The sequence below is a fragment of the Plasmodium cynomolgi genome, chromosome 8 (assembly GCF_000321355.1).
Source record: "Plasmodium cynomolgi strain B DNA, chromosome 8, whole genome shotgun sequence".
Lineage (NCBI taxonomy): Eukaryota > Apicomplexa > Aconoidasida > Haemosporida > Plasmodiidae > Plasmodium > Plasmodium cynomolgi.
This window is the reverse complement of record NC_020401.1, coordinates 1,027,158-1,047,029: the sequence shown is the minus strand read 5'-3', so window position 1 is coordinate 1,047,029 and position 19,872 is coordinate 1,027,158. Positions and strand designations below refer to the sequence as shown.

The window sequence follows — 19,872 nt, the reverse complement described above, 5'->3', positions numbered from 1 at the left end:
TGCGCATAGAAAAAAAACAAAGAAAGAAACAACGACGTAGTGAAGTACCCCTCCTTTGTGATAATGCATCCAAGTGAAGCGGAGGGACGTACGGAGGAGAGACGTACGGAGGAGGGACGTACGGAGGAGGGACGTACGGAGGAGGGACGTACGGGGGAGGGACGCACGGAGGAGGGACGTACGGGGGAGGGGAAAGAGGGACCCGACAACGTGGGTCTTTACAACTTTTATAATAATATCATCCCGAGTCAGTCCATCAGAACAGCAATCTACACAAACATAAAAGGAAACAGAAAAAAGTATTTACTCTATGCTTGCAGTAACTATCTCAACGTATGTTCAGTGGATAAGGATGGCTATACAAGTGACTACAGCAAGCATGCAGTCTTTGCTGAAATCCTGGAGCTGAGAGAGTACATTCCAGAAAAATTAGCTGATTTAGGAATAAAGGAAAATATAAAATCGTACGTTTTTTTACTAACGAGGAAGTATAACTTGTTGCTCCTCCATTTCGATGTGAAGCTGAACGATTTTGTTACCATCTCACATGTTAATTTACACGAAATTAATGGCATGAATATTGAAGAAGACATCACTCTCCTGTTGGATGATCGGAACAGGACTCTCCTATTCTATGGGTACAAAAGTATACTAAAATATATACACATAGACTATGACGATTATTTTAATTTAAGCCACATCTACACTTTGAGGCTGGATGAGGGGCTGGTCATAGACATCATTTTTTTGAAGTTCAAACAGGGGAGGGGGAGCGGGGAGGAGAAGGACCAAGCGAAGGCCTTCCAGCTAAGCACCAGCAAGCACAGCATAGACACACATGACGAGTATGCAGCTGAGCCAAATCTTAATGTAAAGGGAGACCCCCACCGAAGCAGCACCAAAAACAGAGGTGATCATTTCACCACCGATTTAGGAACAGGCATTAAGACAGAAGGGAGAAGCAATACCCTGGAGGGAAGTATCAAACAGGAGAGTAGGAGCAGTGTTAACGATGGGCAGTACACCACCGTAGAACGAATCAAGAGACAGTACGCAGATAAGACGGCATCCCTTGATCACGACACGTCCGCTAATGGAACTTTCTCGAGAAACGAAGAAAGGGGCACATCAAATCTGAGGGTAAAGAAAGGGCTCAGTGAATGGACATGCAGAACTGAGAATCACTCTCAGGATGGACACCCCCAAATGGAAACCTTTATGGATAGTTTTTTTGCGGATAGTTTTGCGGATGACATACATCGGGGAATTGACGAATCGAGAAAAAAGAATGATACTCATGGAATCTATCAAAAGGGAAGGAAAAAACAGAAAAGCAAAATAAGTGCCACGATCTGTGTCCTGTATGATGCCAAGAAAAAGGAATCCACTACCTACGAGAGGTACATAAGACTGATCCGTTTATATTCTGTCAATGATGAGCACCGTCCTAGCAGTTTAAGTGAAACCAGCACATCTATACACCCACGCGTAAAAAATGGGTTCAGTGAACACGGTCATGGTCATGTGCAAACTAGTGGTGCTTCCTACCAAAACAGCAACGAATTCATTTCTGTAAAGGAACCCAAGGATGAAGAAAAGTGCATCCACCTGATGTACTACAAGCCCGTAGTAGTGGACTCCAGCATAAACAAGCTCCTCTGTTTCGCCAAAAATAAGTTAATGTTGGTTGGCTTCCAATTCATTAGCTATGTTAACTTGGAAACGGACAAGGACAGGAATTTTTTCCTGAGCTCTGAGTTAAGAACCATTCGATGTATTGAACACTTGAGTAGAAATAAATTCATTTTATCCGACGATTATGGAGACCTGTTCATTTTAACTTGCCTTTATGAATCCACTCCGTCTTCGCTCAGAATAAAAAGTGATTGTAGCAATGTGGGTAGCTCCCCGGGAGGGGGCCCTTCCACGGGGGTTGGACCTTCCATGGGCTGCGAAAGGGGGGAAAGCCGACAAGGCGTAAACCACGGCGACGACGTGAACAACCGCGCTAGCATCAGCATGAACAGTTGCGCGAATAGTTGCGCGAACAGCTGCATGAACAGCTGCATGAACAGCTGCGTGAACAGCTGCGTGAACAGCTGCATCAACTCCATCACCCTGCAGTTCATAGGCACCTGCTCCAGGTCCAACGTAATTGTGTCCCTATTCCCCGACATCATATTTCTGGGCTCCCAAGTGAGTGACAGCTATTTGCTGCGGATGCACAATTATCCTGTATGTGAGTACGAAGACTACAACCCAGTGGAGCCTCCCCCCCTCGCGAGCCACAGTGATTTTCATTGTTTGCTAAGCGATAGACATGTCGGAGGAGGAGCGACTGACCATAATTTGAATCATGAGGATGGAGGTTCCCTTGGGGGGCAGCTCCCTAAAAGGGGTGCAACGAACGAGGCCAACAAGGCGAACAAGGCGAACAAGGCGAACAAGGCGAATGGGACCGATGGGACCGATGGGACCGATGGGACCGATGGAACCAGTAGATACAGTGGAACCGATGCGGCGAATGGGACGAACGCCCGATTTTACCACCTGGAGGGTGCACCGCAGCGCGAAGGCCTTCTCAAGGGTGATGCGGGCGCGGAGCACGCCCTGTTCCCCCAAAGCGCTAACGGAAGCTGCGGATTCAGCCACTGCTATGACGAAAATATGCTCCGACATCGCACCGATTACACAAGCGTAACCTGTTTGGAGAATGCCAGTCTTAACACAGAAGAGAGTAGAGACCTCCTCGTACACTCCAAAAATTCTGTGCAAGAAAAAAAAAAAAATTTTTCATCGAAATTTTATCAGTCATACAAAACATGGGACCCATTTTAGATTTCTGTGTCGTAAAAAATAAAAATCAAGAGAAAGAAATTATAACGTGCAACAGTTACGGACGAACTGGATGTATATCGATCATTAGGAATGGGATGAAAGTGGACATAATTTCAAAGCTCAACTTTGGAAAAATTACTAATATGTTTGTCGTCAAGTATGTTATTCACCTCAGGAAAAGCTCCCCCACGGGGAATGTTGCGGATGATTATGGTTCCGGAGGAGGGTCGGCACAGAAGAGGAACATCCACGGAGAGGAGAAGTCACGAAGGGATGAGAATGCCTCCCACAAGAGTGACCATCCAAACGAAAAGCAGTTTTTACAAAAAAATCAGATTTTTCACACCCATAGTGAAGAAAAACGAAAGAAACCTCTACACTTCCAAGCATTCGCATACCTAAATGAAAAAAACAGTGTCGAAATAAAGGACATCAATTTGTGTTTTCTAAATAAGTACTACTTCCAGAATGAAAACGAAATCGACGTTTTGAATTATGCCAATTTTATATATTTTCACGTTTTCATCATTTGTTTGTCTTACGGGTTTCACACCAAGGTGGTCGGCGTGTGTAGGGAGACACCCGGGGCAAGGGCCGAGAGGAACAGACGCGGTGTGCCAAGGGAGGCCACTCCGAGGGAGGCCACTTCAAGGGAGGCCACTTCAAACACGGGGGAGCATCCACATGGTCAGAAGAAGAAGAACCACCACAACGATGAAGGTGGTGATAATAATGGTGGTAATAATAACAATGATGATGCACCGACCAACCACACGAATGAGCGCCCCCCGAATGGGCGCCCACCGAATGATTATCCCTTTGGATGTGGAGGAGGACCCTCGAACAACCAAAACGAAATCTGCCTTTGTGAATATAAAGATGTAGATGTGGATCTGACCAGCAACACGATACACTTTAATGTGTTAAAGAATTTCCCTTACCTAGTGCAAGTGACCAATCAGCATATCAATCTGCTTTGCTGTTTATCTCTAAAAATGGTGTACCAATTGGAGAAGGATTACATTTTTAGGTTTTGCTTATATAATGATTACTTCTATGTTTATTGTGACAGGGGTATTGAGGTGTACTCCGTTGAGGAGAAATACCTGCAGCTTTTGTATACCCACGAGGTCAGAGAAACGATTAACTCCGTCGTGGTGTACAAAAGCTTGATGGCATGTGTGCTTAACAGTAGGGAAGTGGCCCTGTTTAACATAGACCATGGGGCGCTGGACCGAATTAGAAGTGCGTTTCGGAGCTCTGCAGGGGACGGCGCGCCTCTCAAGGAGGAGAAGAAGAAGGAGAAGGAGAAGAAGAAAAAAAACAACCCTCTGAACGAGGAGAAGGGGAACGGCAGGGGCATCTTCGTCCAGGCCAACCTCTACACCCCCTCGCTGGACTACTTCGTCTTCATATCAGACGTCCAAGTGCTAGAGCTTAACGATAATGTGTACCTATTTGTTGGGTACAGCAACGGGGTAGTGGAATATTTTCTGCTGTGCGCGGATAGGAGGGGGGTGGAGGCAGCTCGAGTGGACGATCACTCCAGAGGGGGGGGCAAAAGGGGAGGCAAAGAGGGAGGCAAAGAGGGAGGCATAAAAGGAGGCATAAAAGGAAGCCATAAGGGAGGCATAGAAGGAAGCCATAAGGGAGGCATAGAAGGAAGCCATAAGGGAGGCATAGAAGGAAGCCATAAGGGAGGCATAAAAGGAAGCCATAAGGGAGGCGTAAAAGGAAGCCATAAAGGAAGCCATAAGGGAGGCAAAAAGGCAGACGAATCGAAGAACCAACTCGCCCACGCGGAGAGACCACCACATAGGCGCCGAACCCACGACAACTTGTTCAGGCTGCACAAGTCCTACTTGAAAAAAAAAGAAGAAAGCCTACGATGCATTTATCGAGACGAACTCATTAATAGAGAGAAACAACCCACACACAGTTACAAAATAAAAATTACAGATACTATGAAGAAGCAGAAAAAGGAAAAGAAATACAAAAGAGATTTAATTAGATACATGTCCGAAACGCATGCGAATGTACTTCCATACTTCAACAGTGAAAAAAATGTCTTCACCAATTTGTCTGATTTACATAGCTTATGTGTCAAGGATCAGGAGGATGAAATTTTATTGGATTATGATTTATTTCACCATGCGAACCCTGAATCTGATACTTTTGTTGGCATGGAGGATATTTTGCAAGGACGTCACTCGGGGAGGGTGCTAGCTGAGGAGGCTGAATCGGGTACAGGTGGAGCCATCCGGGGGGGTGATGGAAGCGCCGACCAACAGGGTGAGAGCATCGACCAACAGGGTGAGAGCATCGAACAGCAGGGTGAGAGCATCGAACAGCAGGGTGAGAGCATCGAACAACAGGATGGGGACAACCCTCCTGACGACGCGGACCAGTTGAGCGAATGCAGCCAGTACGTTAAGTACCCAGGTTTACCATCCAGGTTGACAAACAAACCCTTCAGGAGAAACAGAAATGGTAAAAGTCATCACAAAGAAATGAGTCTCCATCGGAAGAAGGCCAAATACTATTTTCAGTTTTTTCAAATTTATGGCATGTCATCTGAGGAATCTTCTGAGGAAGACCTTTTGAACTTTCGCACCTTCGAAATATTGGACGCGAAAATGAAGCAGAGGAGGAAGGTATCTCACGCCAGGGATACAGTGAACTGTGGAAGCAGTTACTGCGATGGGAAAAGCAGTCGAAGCAGCAAGTATATCCTTCGCGATGATGTGCTTAGCTATGACGGGGATGCGCGCAACCATGTGGGAGGGAAGCGCAACTTGGGGGGGAAGAAGCTCACCTCGGGGGAGAAGAAGCGCACCTCGGGGGGGAAGCACAAACCGTTAAGCAAAACTCCCACTCTTTCAAGCGCGTCGTCCGATTCTAACACAGATGGCAACCATGTGTATACTTCAACAGTGAGGAAGGCCATCAACTTGAACCACGAAATGGTTAGCGAGCACTGTCCCCCCGCTGCTACCCACGATGGAAGAAGGAGGTCCTCGCACGGGGAGGCGAAGCTTAAGGTACCCAGAATTTCCAGCGCAGTGGACGAAATGAGTGCGAGCGACCCAGAAAGGAAAGCGACAAAGGAGGAGCAGGAGGAGGGATCGACGAGAGATCCCACCTCACTGATAAGAGAAACAAAAAAGGGAAAGGATAAACTGGACCCGAGTAAGGCAAATCTGGGAAGAAGGAAAATGTGCAAAGAGGAGGAGAGCTCCAGTGGTGGGCACTCCGGGGAGCGGCACGGTGATGACCACTCGGAGGAGAGCTCGAGTGATGACAAGTCGGACTGCCGCTCCGCTGATGACAAATTGGACCCTCACCCCACTGATGACCAGTCGGACTGCCGCTCCGCTGATGACCAATCGGACTGCCGCCCCACTGATGACCAATCGGACTGCCGCCCCACGGATGATAACCAAAGGCGCGGTCCCCGCTCGCGCGGCGCGCCCCACAAAACGGACATAAATAATGAGGAGCACCTGCTAGAAAAAATGAAGAAAAACAAAACGAATTTAACGAGAAAGGAACTCAAACAGATGAAGGAAAAAGAAGAAATCCTTAGTGATATTTTCCAAAGGAAAATAAAGAAACAATACAATGATATCTATGTCCGAGAAAAACAAATGGGTTCAGGAAAATATAGTGACGTAGATGCACAAGTAGATGCAGAAATATCATCAGATGCATCTGTCTGTTTTAAAAATCTTAACAATATCCTCTTTGATGAAAAAGTATATCTAAAAAGATACGTCGTACAAAGTGAAAAATTATTTTTAACCAAAAGGAGAAAAATTTCCACATGTACAAAAAATCCTGTCAAGTTTAAAATATTTCGAAAAGTTCACTCAGAAAAAAATCAGATTGATATTAACATGAGCAAGATTACCAAGAGATGCAATTTTCTTTTTGTCTGTTGTGACAACCCTATCATTATTTATTCTACACTGAAGAAAAAAGTTTCCGTCTCCAAATTATCCATTAGGAATGTACACCTCGTCGATATGTTTAGTGACTTCAATTATCTGAACCCTTTTCATAACTTCTTGTCATTTAAAAAAAAATCAGAACAATTCCTACTTCATTTTTTTCGATGGATATAATTTGTGCATTTCTTACCTAAACGAAATCAAGAAAACATTCATGGAAAGAATTCCCTTCCATAGGACAGTTGAAAAAATTGCGTACCATGCTGATACGGGTTTGCTGATCACTGCTTGTCCTGTGGAGGAGAAACATAAGACCAACCAAATGATGAAGCAAATAGTTTGCTTCTTCGACCCCTTCCAGAACTCGTTCAAGTATACCTATATCATTCCCTCCAAGTTTAGCGTCTCCAGTATATTCATTTATGAATTGGCTCCAAACCCTTCCTCGGGCGGAGACCACTCTGTGCATGAAATGAACGAGATGGATCAGGCCAACACGGAGGACGGGGCTGTCAGCCCCCCCGTGCGTACACTCATTTGCGTGGGCACGGCTAACAACAACGAGCGCATCACGGAGCCCTCCTCCGGGCACATCTATGTGTTCGTGGCTAAGAAGAAGACCAACCAGTTCGAAATCAAGCACATATACACCTACAACGTGAACTGCGGCGGGATCACCCACTTGAAGCAGTTCCGCGACAAGATCGTCGCGGCGGTCAACAACACGGTAAGGGTCTGCCGCGCTGCAGATGTGATAGACGTGGTACACATGGACCATATCACTGCCTCTTCTCCGCCGTCTTATTTCCCCCTTTTTTCCCCCTTTTTTTTTTCACCCCCACCAGGTCGTCATCCTCGATATCGGAAATTTTCTGGCCAACTTAGCCACCTACATCTACAACTCCAGCAAAGCCATTGTAAGGGACACCTCCCGGGCTCTCCCCTCGCCCGCGCGTGTGCGTTCGCCAAGTTGGCCAAGCCCACCAAGTTCGCACCATGCTGACCCCAATTTCGTGCTATTTGCATCCCCTTTTTCCCCCCCCCTCCGCCGCGCAGAAAATAGAAAACAACGATGCCTTCCTGGAGGTGGCTTCCTTTACGCCGAGCTCCTGGATTATGAGTCTAGACGTTGTGTAAGGAACTCAGCGGGTGCCATCTGCGCGCGTGGTTCTCGCTGTGCTGTACTGACCATCAGGCCAGTCATTCGAAACAGGCTGATCATGCCAACCAGCCCAATCAGGCCACCCCCTGTTAATGCTTCCACCCCCCTGCAGAAAAAACTACATCGTCGTCGGAGACATCATGACGTCAGTGACCCTCCTGTCTTACGATTTCGAAAATGTAAAAAAAAAAAAAAAAAACTCTTAACCTGGCGGATCAGTTTCGTCGTTCGAGGGATCTCTCTCCCCCCAAATAAAAACATTCGCAGAGCTGCCCAACTGATGTGACGCATTTCTTTTCTTGTTCCCCCCATTTGTAGGCCATTCTCAACGAAGTGTGCAGAGACTACGCGAACATTTGGTGCACGTAAGTGGATTAGCTAGCCAAAGTGGGTACATCGCCCCCCTGCACCCGGACAAACCTCCCCCCCGCTATCTCCCCCGTCATGCTACACCCATCACCCCAATTCGCTTTCTTCTCTCCCCGCACCGCGTTCCCCCAGATCCGTCAGCGCCCTATCGGAGAACCACTTTCTGGTCTCGGACATGGAGTCCAACTTCCTCGTCTTGCAAAAGTAAAAAATAAAAAAAATAAAATAAATAAATAAAATAAAATAGAAAAAAAGGGAGCCAAGCGGAAACGGCGCGTCTCGAATTGGTCGAGGAAACCGGCTCACTTATCAAACACTCACCGTGGGCAGAACTCGCCACGAGCTCAATGCACCCTTAACTTCACTGCGAAACGTTTTTTACGCAGATCAAACATCAAGTTCAACGACGAGGAGTCTTTCAAGCTATCGGTAAAAAGGCGAACGCATGTGTGCACGTGCGTTCGTATGTACACATAGCAGTGCTTCCTCGTGTGCACATCACACACGTGTGCCCCCACGTCACTGCATGCATTCCGCCCCCCCCAAATTGCAGTTGGTTTCACAATTCAACCACGGGAGCGTCGTCAACAAAATGTTTTCGACGTCCTTGAGGAACCTGGTCGACGAGTACGAATCGGGAAAGGAAAAAAAAAAAAAAAAAAAAAAAAAAAATAGAAGTAGACGTAGACGTAGAAATGGGCAGAAAAAGGCAACTCTACGCGATGCACTCATTGGTGCAAAGTCACGCAAGAGAATGCACCTTCTCCTCTCTTCACATTTCCCTCGTTTCACCCCTGCCGCGCTTCACCCTTTTCCCTCTTTTCCCCTTCAGTGAGGAGGGCCGAAACGAAATTGTGCAGAAGGAGCGGAGCATCCTGTGTGCCTCCAGCGAAGGCTCGATCAGCGCCCTCATTCCGTTTTCCAACTTCCTACAGTTTAAGAGGGCCCTGTGCATCGAAATTGCTATAAACGACAACATCTCCTCCCTCGGGAATTTGAGCCACAGCTCGTATCGAGAGTACAAAGTCAGCTTGGCCTCCAAAAACTGCAAAGGTGTAGTCGACGGGGAACTCTTTAAGATGTTCTTTTACCTTCCCTTTGAGCGGCAGCTGAAGACGTACATTTACGCCAAGTGGTACGTGCGAACGTGAGGAGGGGCATTTGGGCGGTGCTGACTCGGCGTCGAAGCGGTGTCGAAGTGGTGTCCAAGTGGTGTGTAAACGCTATCTAAACGCTGCCTAAACGCTATCTAAACGCTATCTAAACGCTATCTAAACGCTATCTAAACGCTATCTAAACGCTGTCTAAACGCTGTCGAATCGAAGTGTAACATGATGAGCAGACCACCCCGTGCAGCACATTCACCTACTGCATGCGCTACGCGCTACTTTGCCGGTTGCTCCCGCTCGTACTTCACACCGCACCCCTTCCCCCCCATCGCAGGATCGCCAAAAAGTTGAACTGCAAGCTCGGGAGCTTCGAACACTTCATGGTGGACATAGAGAATCTGTGCGGCCTTTTGTAAGACCCTTCGGAAGAACTTGCGACCTTCCCCCCCAACACGGGACATATAGCGTTTCGATCAGAAACACTTCCAGCAGTAGCGCACATATAAGTAGTATGTGCATTCGAATAGTGTCATACGAAGTGAACGGATTAGGCCATCATTCAGTGAAGGCACGCCAGAAACAACTTAACGTTACTTTACCATGAGGATTCAATTCGAGGCTGCTTTGTCTTCCCCACCACCACCCTCTTCTGCTTCTCCTTCCCCCAATCCGGTGTCGCCATCATCATGATGTAGCAACCACGGGCAAGCTACACCTTACACCTTTGCCTTGTAACTTCTATCCTTTTTATTGGTCCCCCTTTGTACACCACCTCATCTTGCATGTGGGTCTTCTCACCTGATGGGAAATCCCCCTACACTACTACCCCCCTGGTTGGTGTCAGGTGACAGCCAATGTATAACCCATTGGCTGTCTTACTGGGAAAAACAAAATAAAAAAAAATTTTCCCCTCTCTCAAAATTTTGACTTTAATTCTGGTGGGGTTGTTACTCATGTAAGCTGCAATTCTCTTGAAGATATCCTCATGGTCCTTTTCACTTTCCCGTTCATTATCATTCTCCTTTTCATTTTTATCACTTTTTTTTTTTTTTTTTTTTCGTATATCACCAAACTGAATTATATAATCATTGATGCGTAGTCCTGCCTTATGTGAAGGAGAATTTTCCACCATCTCATCGATCATGGCAAAGGTACTTCTTCTGGCTTCTTCGATTAGCTTTTCATAATCAGGTGCTGACTCATCATAATCTTCTGTGACACTTTCTGGAGATGATTCATTTGGGTCATTTCCTTGTTCGTCCTTTGCCTTACTTCTCTGTACTCGTATGACGGGGTGGGAATTGTGAACCTTGTGAAGGTACTCTTCGATTTTTTTGTTCACATTTAGGTAATCATTTTTTAAGCATATGACTTTGTTCCTTGCAACTCGGATGCTATATATGTCAATGTCATTTCTGGGGAACCCTTCTTCATCTACCAGCTTGCCCTTCATGCCCACACTTTTGTTTTCGGGGGCCTCCAGGAAGTCTACGTTCTCTTTGATCTCCCGCTCGATTTCGTCTCTCTGCTTCACCAGCGCGTTGAACTCGTCCAGGTTCATTTTGCGCAGTGTGGCGTCAGTGTGGTGTGTCGTCAATGCGGTGCAGCGTCAATGCGGTGTGTCGTCAGTGCGGTGTAGCGTCAATGCGGTGTAGCGTCAGCGCGGTGTGTCGTCAATGCGGTGCAGCGTCAATGCAGGGACGGGATGCAACGCGTTCACCAATCGGCCAAGCCAACAAACGGACGCGTTCACTCTCGCACGCTGTCGGTAGATGCCTGCACGAGACGTGCTCTCGAAACTACGCTGCGAATTGGGTCTCGCACGGCAAAGGAGAAACGGAGAAACGGAGAAAAGGAGAAAAGGAGAAAAGGAGAAAAAAAAAAATCACTAACCATACAGGTACCTCTCGTTCTCAAAAGTGTATGCCTCCCCTGTGTTAAGCGGTTCGAATGTGATGGAAAAAAAAAAAAAAAAAAAAAAATTCATGCGTGCAGCCCCTGCTGTGGAAATAACAGAAAGAGATCAAAACGTGAAAGGAGAAAATCGTCAACCCGTTCCGATCCACCCGGACCAGAAACGAGAAAAAAAAATGGCGATGCCATCGCACCACTGCAAAGATGCACAAATGCCCCCATTACATACATACGTACATACGTAAGTACATACGTAAGTACATACGCAAGTACATACGTAAGTACATGCGTACATACATACATACGTACGTACGTATGCACAAAATGGTAATTCAAAGGCCTGGTAGAGGAGCTTCTACAGGAACACCCCCCCGAAAAGTTTCTTCTACACCCCACCCCCGCCATCTCCCCGAAGAAGGAAAATGTTCGGAGATCTCATTCCTTCCATCAACAGCGTCAGGAGAAGGCCCCTTTTCCACAACCAGAAGGTTAGCTTTGGACGTGACTAGCGCGTGCACACATGTAGGAGCGCCGAGATGTTAGCGCTGAGATGTGACCGCTGAGATGTTAGCGCCGAGATGTGACCGCTGAGATGTGAGCGCTCCGCGTAGAGCAGCAGCGCGTGTGGTTTGACAGCGCCCGTCTCGCACGTCCTAGCATTAAGAGAACCCCCACTGATGACATCCCCCCCTTGTGCAGCGATTCGCCTACTACCGCTTCCACAAGCGAGTGGGCAAGGGCTCATGGAGCAAGTATGTCGAGAGGTTCAAACCCCCAAGGAGTATCGAAAACACACAGAGACTCATTTTCAACTATGAACCCACATATTCAGAAAAAAAAGCGTCCTGTAGCTGGCAATGGCTACTCCCGAAAAAAATCGCACAAGCTACAACATCGGACGAAGTTTTAAATGTATGGGCGTACTACCGACACAAGAGAAAAAAATCGTATCATTATTTGAAGGTTTTAAAGAGGTTAGTCGACGTGGGGACCTGCTCCACCAGTGATTGGAGATTCAAATTAATCACCTCCAGAGTACAGAACAAAATTAATACCTTTCTGAATCTCCCCCGAATATGCTACTACTATGGGAGATTAAAAGCCACAGCTCAGTTAGAAGGTATGAGTAAAATGATATCCCATCGATTAAATTGTTACCTTCCTCATCAGCTGATTTTAATTTTGCGAAGTTTTGCTCTTTGTGAGCTGCAAGACAAGCAACTGTTCTGCAAAATCAGGGACCAGCTGAAACCCCACGTACGCACGCTCTCATTTTCTCACTTGTCAGCAATCGCGCAGAGCTATGCTTCCTGCATGATTCACGACTTTTTGTTCCTCAGTGTAGTGGCGGATGAGGTTATGCTCAGGGTTAAGCTGTGCAACGAGCGTAGCTGCGGCCGACTCGGCGAGTACAATGCGGGGGGAGAGGCTGGAATAGACGCTGGAGTAGACGCGGGAGTAGCAGAAACTGCTGCTGTCGCGGAAGAAGCGCCCCTGCTGCGCGGCCTCGCCGCGGAGAACAGCCTGGTGCAGCACAAGCGGGAGCAGTTCTGCTACTACCCCCAAATGGAGAGCCTAGTCGACATAGCGGTCTCCTTCGCAAACCTGAAATTCCAAAACTATCTCTTCTTTGACTACATTAGCAGACTCACCATGTACATGCTAAAAGATCCACACAGAAATGTCCTGAACCCCTACCTCCTAGAAAAAATAGCTACCTCCTTTTGTAAATTAAAAATAAACGATGTAATACTATTTGAGCACATACTTAGACATATACGCATATATACATATGATTACCCTCCCCAAGTACTCTGCACAATCGGGTACCTATTCTCATCTACACTACCACTACACCACGGAGCAATCAACCGAATTTACAAAAAAATGATGCCACATATATATCATAATGCATCAATTTTGAATATGGATAGTTTAACCAAGTTCTCCTCCTTTGTACATAAAGGGACGACAAACAACAGAATCAAAAAAGAGTTCCTTTTTCGAGTAAACGATGTTGTTAAGAAGTCAGACAATAGGTACTCCAAAATGATGTATGATGTCCCCAGGCTACTGGAGATTTTATCCTTTCATGAATTGCTCGATCATGATTCTTTTCAAATTATGTGCAAACATATGCACGCAAATATTAAGTACTTCGAGCCATGTGACTTTAACAGAGCTGCCAGGGCACTGAGCCATGCCAAGAAAAAATTCAACTTCGAGGATGACAAAATAGTCAACGCGCTTGCAAGGAATGTCATTCAGCAACATGATCTATTTCATATTATCGATTATCATCAATTCTGTAAGGCGATTTTCAACACAACTGGGTTGAAGGACATGTATAAAATTTCCTTGATCAAGTATCACAACAGTGTTCCTTTTTTTGGCTTTGATGAATTAAAACTGAAGGTTGATATCCCCAGCCAGGAGAAAAAAAGCGCACACAGGTACAGGAAGGGCACCATCCGTTTTGCTAACAAGAAATTTGAGCAGGAGTTTCCCTTGCATAGGTCACTGGCTGACCAGTAGGTCGTCCTGTGTGAGCAGTTCGCGCGCCGAAGTGGGGCACCGAAGTGGGGCATCGAAGTGGGGCATCGAAGTGGGGCATCGAAGTGGGGCATCGAAGTGGGGCATCGAAGTGGGCCACCTATGTGGAGCACCTACGTGGGGCATCTACGTGTGGAGGATCCCAGCTGGCAGGGGGGGTCGCGCCGATTTTTTTTCCGCTAATGTGCAAGTTGCCCCTTTTTTTTTTTTTTTTTTTTTTCGCGAAGATCAGTCGGTTAGCTTTCCCCCAGCGTCGGCATTATCTGGTCAAATTTCCCCCCAGCGTTAACGCTAACCCGTTTGTGTCCCCCTTTTGTGCTCACACATGCCGTTCATCCTTTGCAGCGCCATTTTATTTTACCTTATTTTTTTCTACTTTATTTTATTTTTTTTTACTTTAATTTGTTGCAGTTCATTTTGTTTTTATTTTTTCCGTAAAGACATTGTCTGCGGATGTAGACTCATCCCCGTGACCGCCAGCAGGAGGTCCCTTTCACCCACGTAGGAGTTGCGCCTGAGCGCGTTTGTACCCCTCTCCCTTTTTTGTGCGTAAGTGAAGCGCTTTTCCCCCCCTCTACACCCAAGCATCCCAAATGAACATGACCCCCTTGTTGTTACTCTCCCTGCTCGCCTGCCTCTGGATGGCGGCATCCACCACGGCACACAAGTTCAGCCACCCCCCGTCGAAAAAGACATTAACAAGTCAGACGCTTTTAAAACGGGCTTCCAACTCCGACGAGGAGGATAACTATTACACCATGCAGGACGTGCTCAGCGTACCTCTGGAGAGGGAGGACCCCCCCGTCCTCTACGACGACTTGCCGGACAAAATAAAAAACAAAATGGTGGACAACACAGATGTGCAAAAAATAAACAAATTGAAATTCGTTTCTCGAACCAATGCATTTAAGAATTTCCAAAAAAATTACGAAAAGAACGAATCCACTGTGGAGCAGCTGTACAGCCATATGCGGGAAATTATAAGCGTCGCTCTTAGCATCCCTGTGGAGGAAGTGAACCTACATGACATTAATATGTTGCTTTCCAAATGGAGAATGCTGAGCAGAGAGAGGATCAACCAAGACGAGCAAAACAACGACGAACGTTACTTTAAGAGCGTGAAAAGGCATGGCGCCCATCCCAGTAGTGTAACTCCTTCTACAGTAATGAAGCATACAAAAGAGATGACAGACAAAAGAAGTAGTTATGGGAACTTTTTTATTGACCCCGATTACTTCCTCCAGTTGGCTCTCTGATACAAATCGGACCGGGGGGTAGGGAGACAGCTGGATGGAATGCAACGCCCCTTCCGGTGGATGGCAGTGTTAATACCTACGAGCTGCTTTCCACCCACTTTCTGCTGGCCCGCATCGCAACGGCGCATCATCGAAGGAACGCCGCTTCGGATGAACAAAACCAAGACAAACACCAAACCCGGTGCTCCTAAAATGGACGCACACGAATAAAACAACGTCCTATCATTTGGACGAATTATATTTTCGCTCTTAACTTTTGTTCACATGACACCCGTGTGATATCCTATATAAGTTCCCACTCACTGGATGGCGGGCTTTTTTTTTTTTTTTTTTGTTACTTTCTTCAAGACGGAGTACATACAAAAGCTGTATATTAAATTACCTTCGTGTAAAAAAATGGGTACCCCTCTCTGCATTGTGTACCCCCACGCACAACGGTCATTCAGAGAGCAAGCCGGATGGGGAAGCCACGTTTGGTTGAAAAACGGTTTCTCAAATGAGCACTGCAAAAAAGTAGGGGAAGTAGAATGTAGGGGAAACGGTGAAGAGAAGCCACTTCGCCGCTTTATCTTCACCCTATCCATTTTCGTTTGTGATGGCACATAAGGGGTTTCCCTACTCGAGCAGAAAATTTACAGCCACTCCAAACCCCGTTTTATGCTGAGTTATGTCTACCCGATTTTGATTCTGCTAAGGTGGAACAGTTCGGAGTCCTCCCCCATCCATACCTAGATGAATATCTTCCATTTTGTGCCTCCATTTTGTGCCTCCATTTTGTGCCTCCATTTTTACTTCCACTTTTTACCTCCACTTTTTAACTCCACTTTTTACTTCCTTTTTTGTGCTTCTTAGACCAACTAGTCCACGTGAATTCCTAAATGGGCAACGTCGCTCCTATGTATAATTTTCACCAGTGATGCATTCACCTTGTTTCGTTCAGCGCCCACCATCCGATCCAGGGTCCAATGCTTTGCGCATCCCTGTGGGAATCACCTTTTTCTGCTAAACTGACTAAACAGGTGACTAATCCTTCTGCACGGTTGATCCTGCCGATGCGACGTTGTTGCATCCCCAAGGGTGACACCCTCTCACTGCTTAGGCCCGCCCCCAAGGCCACGCTCGTTGTGCCTTTGCTCCTTTGGCGAGTAAAATAGGTTGCTAAACTGTGAGGGGGCCACCACCACGCATATGTACACATGCATACGCCATAAGCATACCCACGCGCATGCGCATGCGCATCCGCATTCACTTTTCGCGCACCGTGTGCCGCATACCGTTTACCACATGCCGTTTACCACATACCGTTTACCACATACCGCTTCTACACGCGTGCAATTGGGAAGAAAGCACCCTTCCCCCTCCGCCGGTGGAAGCGCCAAGCCAAGCATCCTAAATGGATAAACCGGTAGAAGATTCAAACCGTTTTCTATACCACACGGGTTTTCCCCTGAGCACGCACTAGGATGCAATCGACCGCAAAAAAAAAAAAATCGAACTAGTGAATCAGCCATCCAGCGATCCAGCGAACGAACAAACTAACATACGAACGAACGAACAAGCGAGCTGATCTCTGCCATGCGAAACGTCAAACAGATCGGATGTAAACTGCGAGTTAGCGCAAATTAGCAGCTGAGAAGTCGCAGGGAAGGGCCTTCTTTTTTTTTTGTGTATCTATGCCCGCGGGTAAGCTAACCTGAGGCGAGCTGACTTGGCGAAGAAAATGATGGCACCGAATGGAGGGGGCTGGGGAAAGGTCCTTTTGCGAAGCTACCCGTGGGGGAGGGATAACCAAAGGAAGCTGAGTATGGCAAGAAGCTTCTACACGCAGCGGATAGTTGCTGCCATGCACGCCAATGGAAGAGGCGTACGAAGTGGAGCAATCGCAACAACACATGCAAGGACGATGCACAATCAACACAGATGTACCTACTACACCAGCAGCGATGGAAAGAAATACAATAAAAAATTTTGGAACAGTTTAGGGATTGTTATTATACCACAACAAACAGCCTACATAGTTGAGCGTTTGGGAAAGTACAAAAAAACCCTACTGGCAGGTATCCATTTTATCATCCCCTTTATAGACAAAATAGCTTACGTTTTTTCGCTAAAGGAGGAAACGATAACTATTCCCAACCAAACAGCTATTACGAAGGACAATGTGACACTAAATATTGACGGGGTGCTCTACATAAAATGCGATAACCCGTATAACTCTTCGTACGGCATTGAAGACGCTGTTTTCGCCGTGACGCAGTTAGCCCAAGTTACCATGAGATCGGAATTAGGTAAACTTACCCTAGACGCTACCTTTCTGGAGCGAGATAATCTAAACGAAAAAATTGTCAAAGCTATTAACGAGTCGGCAAAAAACTGGGGCATTAAGTGTATGCGATATGAAATTAGGGACATCATTTTACCCGTTAACATTAAAAATGCCATGGAAAAACAAGCAGAAGCAGAACGGAGGAAGAGAGCAGAAATTTTACAAAGTGAAGGAGAAAGAGAAAGCGAAATTAATATAGCCATTGGAAAGAAAAAAAAATCCATTCTTATTGCAGAGGGACAATCTTTTGCAATAAAAGCCAAAGCAGATGCTACCGCAGAAGCTATCGAAATTATTTCAAATAAAATTAAAAAGCTAGATTCTAATAGTGCAATTTCGCTACTCATAGCTGAACAATACATAGATGTTTTTGCCAACATTTGCAAAAACAACAACACTGTTATCATTCCGGCTGACTTGAACAATATTAGCAGCTTAATTTCTCAGTCCTTGTCTATATATAATAACATACAGAATGCCAAGCGCGGGGGTGCTCCTCCACAGATTGAGTCCCACCCCTCTGCTGACTTGGTGCGTTCCGAAGCGAAGGACTGACCCCTCGGAAAGGCAGCCCCTAGGGCACCTTCATCTGTGTGCAACGGGTGATAACCGCTGGGGTGCTCATGTTTGCGCGCTTTCCCCCCATCTGACGTTGCGCCAGGCCGCGTAGATAGTCCGCGTAGACAGTCCACGTTGACAGTCCGCGTAGATAGTCCGCGTTGACAGTCCTCTTTGCAGTCCACTTTGATAGTCCACTTTGACAGCCCACTTTGCAGTCCACTTTGACAGTCCACTTTGACAGCCCACTTTGACAGTCCACTTTGCCAATTCGCGTGGCCAATTCGATTTTCCAATTTGCTTTGCCACTCCACTGGGCCAACCCACGTTGCCTTTTTTTTAGCCAATTGTTATTCACTCGTCTCTACGCTCTACGGCTACGCTCACCAGGGGGGGTCCTTACAGCAGAGTCTGCCTGATACGCGGAAATGTCACTTTAAGTGTCGTAGGCCCATCAGAACAAATTACTCAGTTCTTCTTGCGAGCATCTGTTGAGGTACCGCCTTGGGTGCCATCGCAGTTGGGGGGTTGACGTGATAAGGGAACGGTCTATCTCTCCAGTCCTTTCCCTTCCCTTCCTTTTCCGTTCCCCCTTTTTTGGAACATTTTCCCCCCAACTAATCGTTTTTTTTTTTTTTTGACAAAATTTCTCCATTTGTGTTTTTTCTCCATTTTTAAAATCGGACAATTTTTATAAATCAAAATAGCCCTCCCCAGATTTGCGTAACAAGACGACTTCGTTTTTGTAAATGGCTGTGCTGTTGCTTCTGCACCTGGTTTGCTATTTTTTTTTTCTTTTTTTTTTATGGATCAGTAGGGGTTATTTTTGTGGGTGAACACATGGCCAACGCGGGCTATGCGGGTTACCCGGCTTACGCGGAACGGTCTTTTGCGCACGGGTAGAATTACAGATGGTGCGTACATATTGGGTGGTACTCGCATCAGCGCAGCACCCATTAGCCGTTTCTAATTGCGTGGGAGGGAGCTGCATATATTTTGCGTGTGGCCTAAGTTTCCTCCATCTGCAGGCATCCCAAATGGGCCGGAGACCTCCAAATAGGGTTGACACGGGGAGGGAAAACGCACAATCAAATTTTATACCTTCCTTTTTTCCTCCCGCAGAAGGGGCATCCCTGTCCGTTTGGGGGGCAATTTCACGCCCACCGAGGGGCATAAACTTATGTCCTTTAGGGACGATCTCCCCTTCCGAAGAGCATCTTTAAGTACCTCCCAGGTGAGGATTACCCTTATGTGTCATTTTTTTATGTATGCCCATTGTGTGCAAAAAAAAAAAAAAAGCTTCAAAAAATAGGCTGCCTGATTGTAGACCGTTATAAGTGTGGGCGAAAAAGAATTACTTCTACGGGGGGGTAGACGGCTCGACAAGAGTGATGACTCTTTTCTTTCATTTATCTCGTGCATCTTCCTTTGCTGCATAAACACACGTGCATATATTCTACGGTTTGCCCAACTCTGTGGCAAGGACAGCCCATGCCAGCTTAGCTGTATCTTTTTTTAGCCGCAATTTAAAGAAGCATACACTTGTCCGGATCACTCGGCATATTTTATTTTCCCCCCGTCCAACTTATAAATAGTAATTTGTAAATTGTAAAAGAGGAGAACGGACGTCACAATGAACACAAAATGGTAGCAACACAGGGGAAGCAAAAAAAAAAAAAAAAAAGGGCAATCTGTTACGTAAGCCACATTTGAATACTTCTCAGCAGTGTGCCATGTTTATTCATTTTTCTCATTTCGTAACTTCGCCATGTGGAAAAGTTGTATGGCCACACAAAATGAACAGGAACGATCATCCCAAAGGAGTGGTATTATGTAC

At 46.4% G+C, this 19,872-nt stretch overlaps 5 protein-coding genes across 5 annotated transcripts; 4 read left to right on the top strand and 1 right to left on the bottom strand.

The window, feature by feature from the left end:
- Positions 1–63: 63 nt before the first annotated feature.
- On the top strand, positions 64–9,844 carry PCYB_083200 (CPSF (cleavage and polyadenylation specific factor) subunit A; the record flags this gene model as incomplete). Its single annotated transcript, XM_004222058.1, has 8 exons — positions 64–2,737; positions 2,812–6,962; positions 7,111–7,515; positions 7,634–7,705; positions 8,269–8,315; positions 8,706–8,774; positions 9,152–9,454; positions 9,763–9,844. The coding sequence occupies 2 exons, from the start codon at positions 64–66 to the stop codon at positions 6,960–6,962; spliced, it is 6,825 nt and encodes a 2,274-aa protein (XP_004222106.1). The 3' UTR covers positions 7,111–7,515; positions 7,634–7,705; positions 8,269–8,315; positions 8,706–8,774; positions 9,152–9,454; positions 9,763–9,844.
- A 463-nt stretch (positions 9,845–10,307) lies between these two features.
- Positions 10,308–10,989, bottom strand: PCYB_083190 (26S proteasome regulatory subunit p27; the record flags this gene model as incomplete). The annotated part of the gene is made up of 1 exon (XM_004222057.1): positions 10,308–10,989. A coding segment is annotated over one exon (682 nt), but the record flags the coding sequence as incomplete, so codon positions are not given.
- A 775-nt stretch (positions 10,990–11,764) lies between these two features.
- On the top strand, positions 11,765–13,233 carry PCYB_083180 (hypothetical protein; the record flags this gene model as incomplete). Its single annotated transcript, XM_004222056.1, has 4 exons — positions 11,765–11,830; positions 12,042–12,599; positions 12,642–13,088; positions 13,153–13,233. The coding sequence occupies 4 exons, from the start codon at positions 11,765–11,767 to the stop codon at positions 13,231–13,233; spliced, it is 1,152 nt and encodes a 383-aa protein (XP_004222104.1).
- A 1,255-nt stretch (positions 13,234–14,488) lies between these two features.
- On the top strand, positions 14,489–15,151 carry PCYB_083170 (hypothetical protein; the record flags this gene model as incomplete). The annotated part of the gene is made up of 1 exon (XM_004222055.1): positions 14,489–15,151. The coding sequence occupies one exon, from the start codon at positions 14,489–14,491 to the stop codon at positions 15,149–15,151; it is 663 nt and encodes a 220-aa protein (XP_004222103.1).
- A 1,720-nt stretch (positions 15,152–16,871) lies between these two features.
- On the top strand, positions 16,872–17,207 carry PCYB_083160 (stomatin-like protein; the record flags this gene model as incomplete). The annotated part of the gene is made up of 1 exon (XM_004222054.1): positions 16,872–17,207. A coding segment is annotated over one exon (336 nt), but the record flags the coding sequence as incomplete, so codon positions are not given.
- Between the last annotated feature and the right edge of the window lie 2,665 nt (positions 17,208–19,872).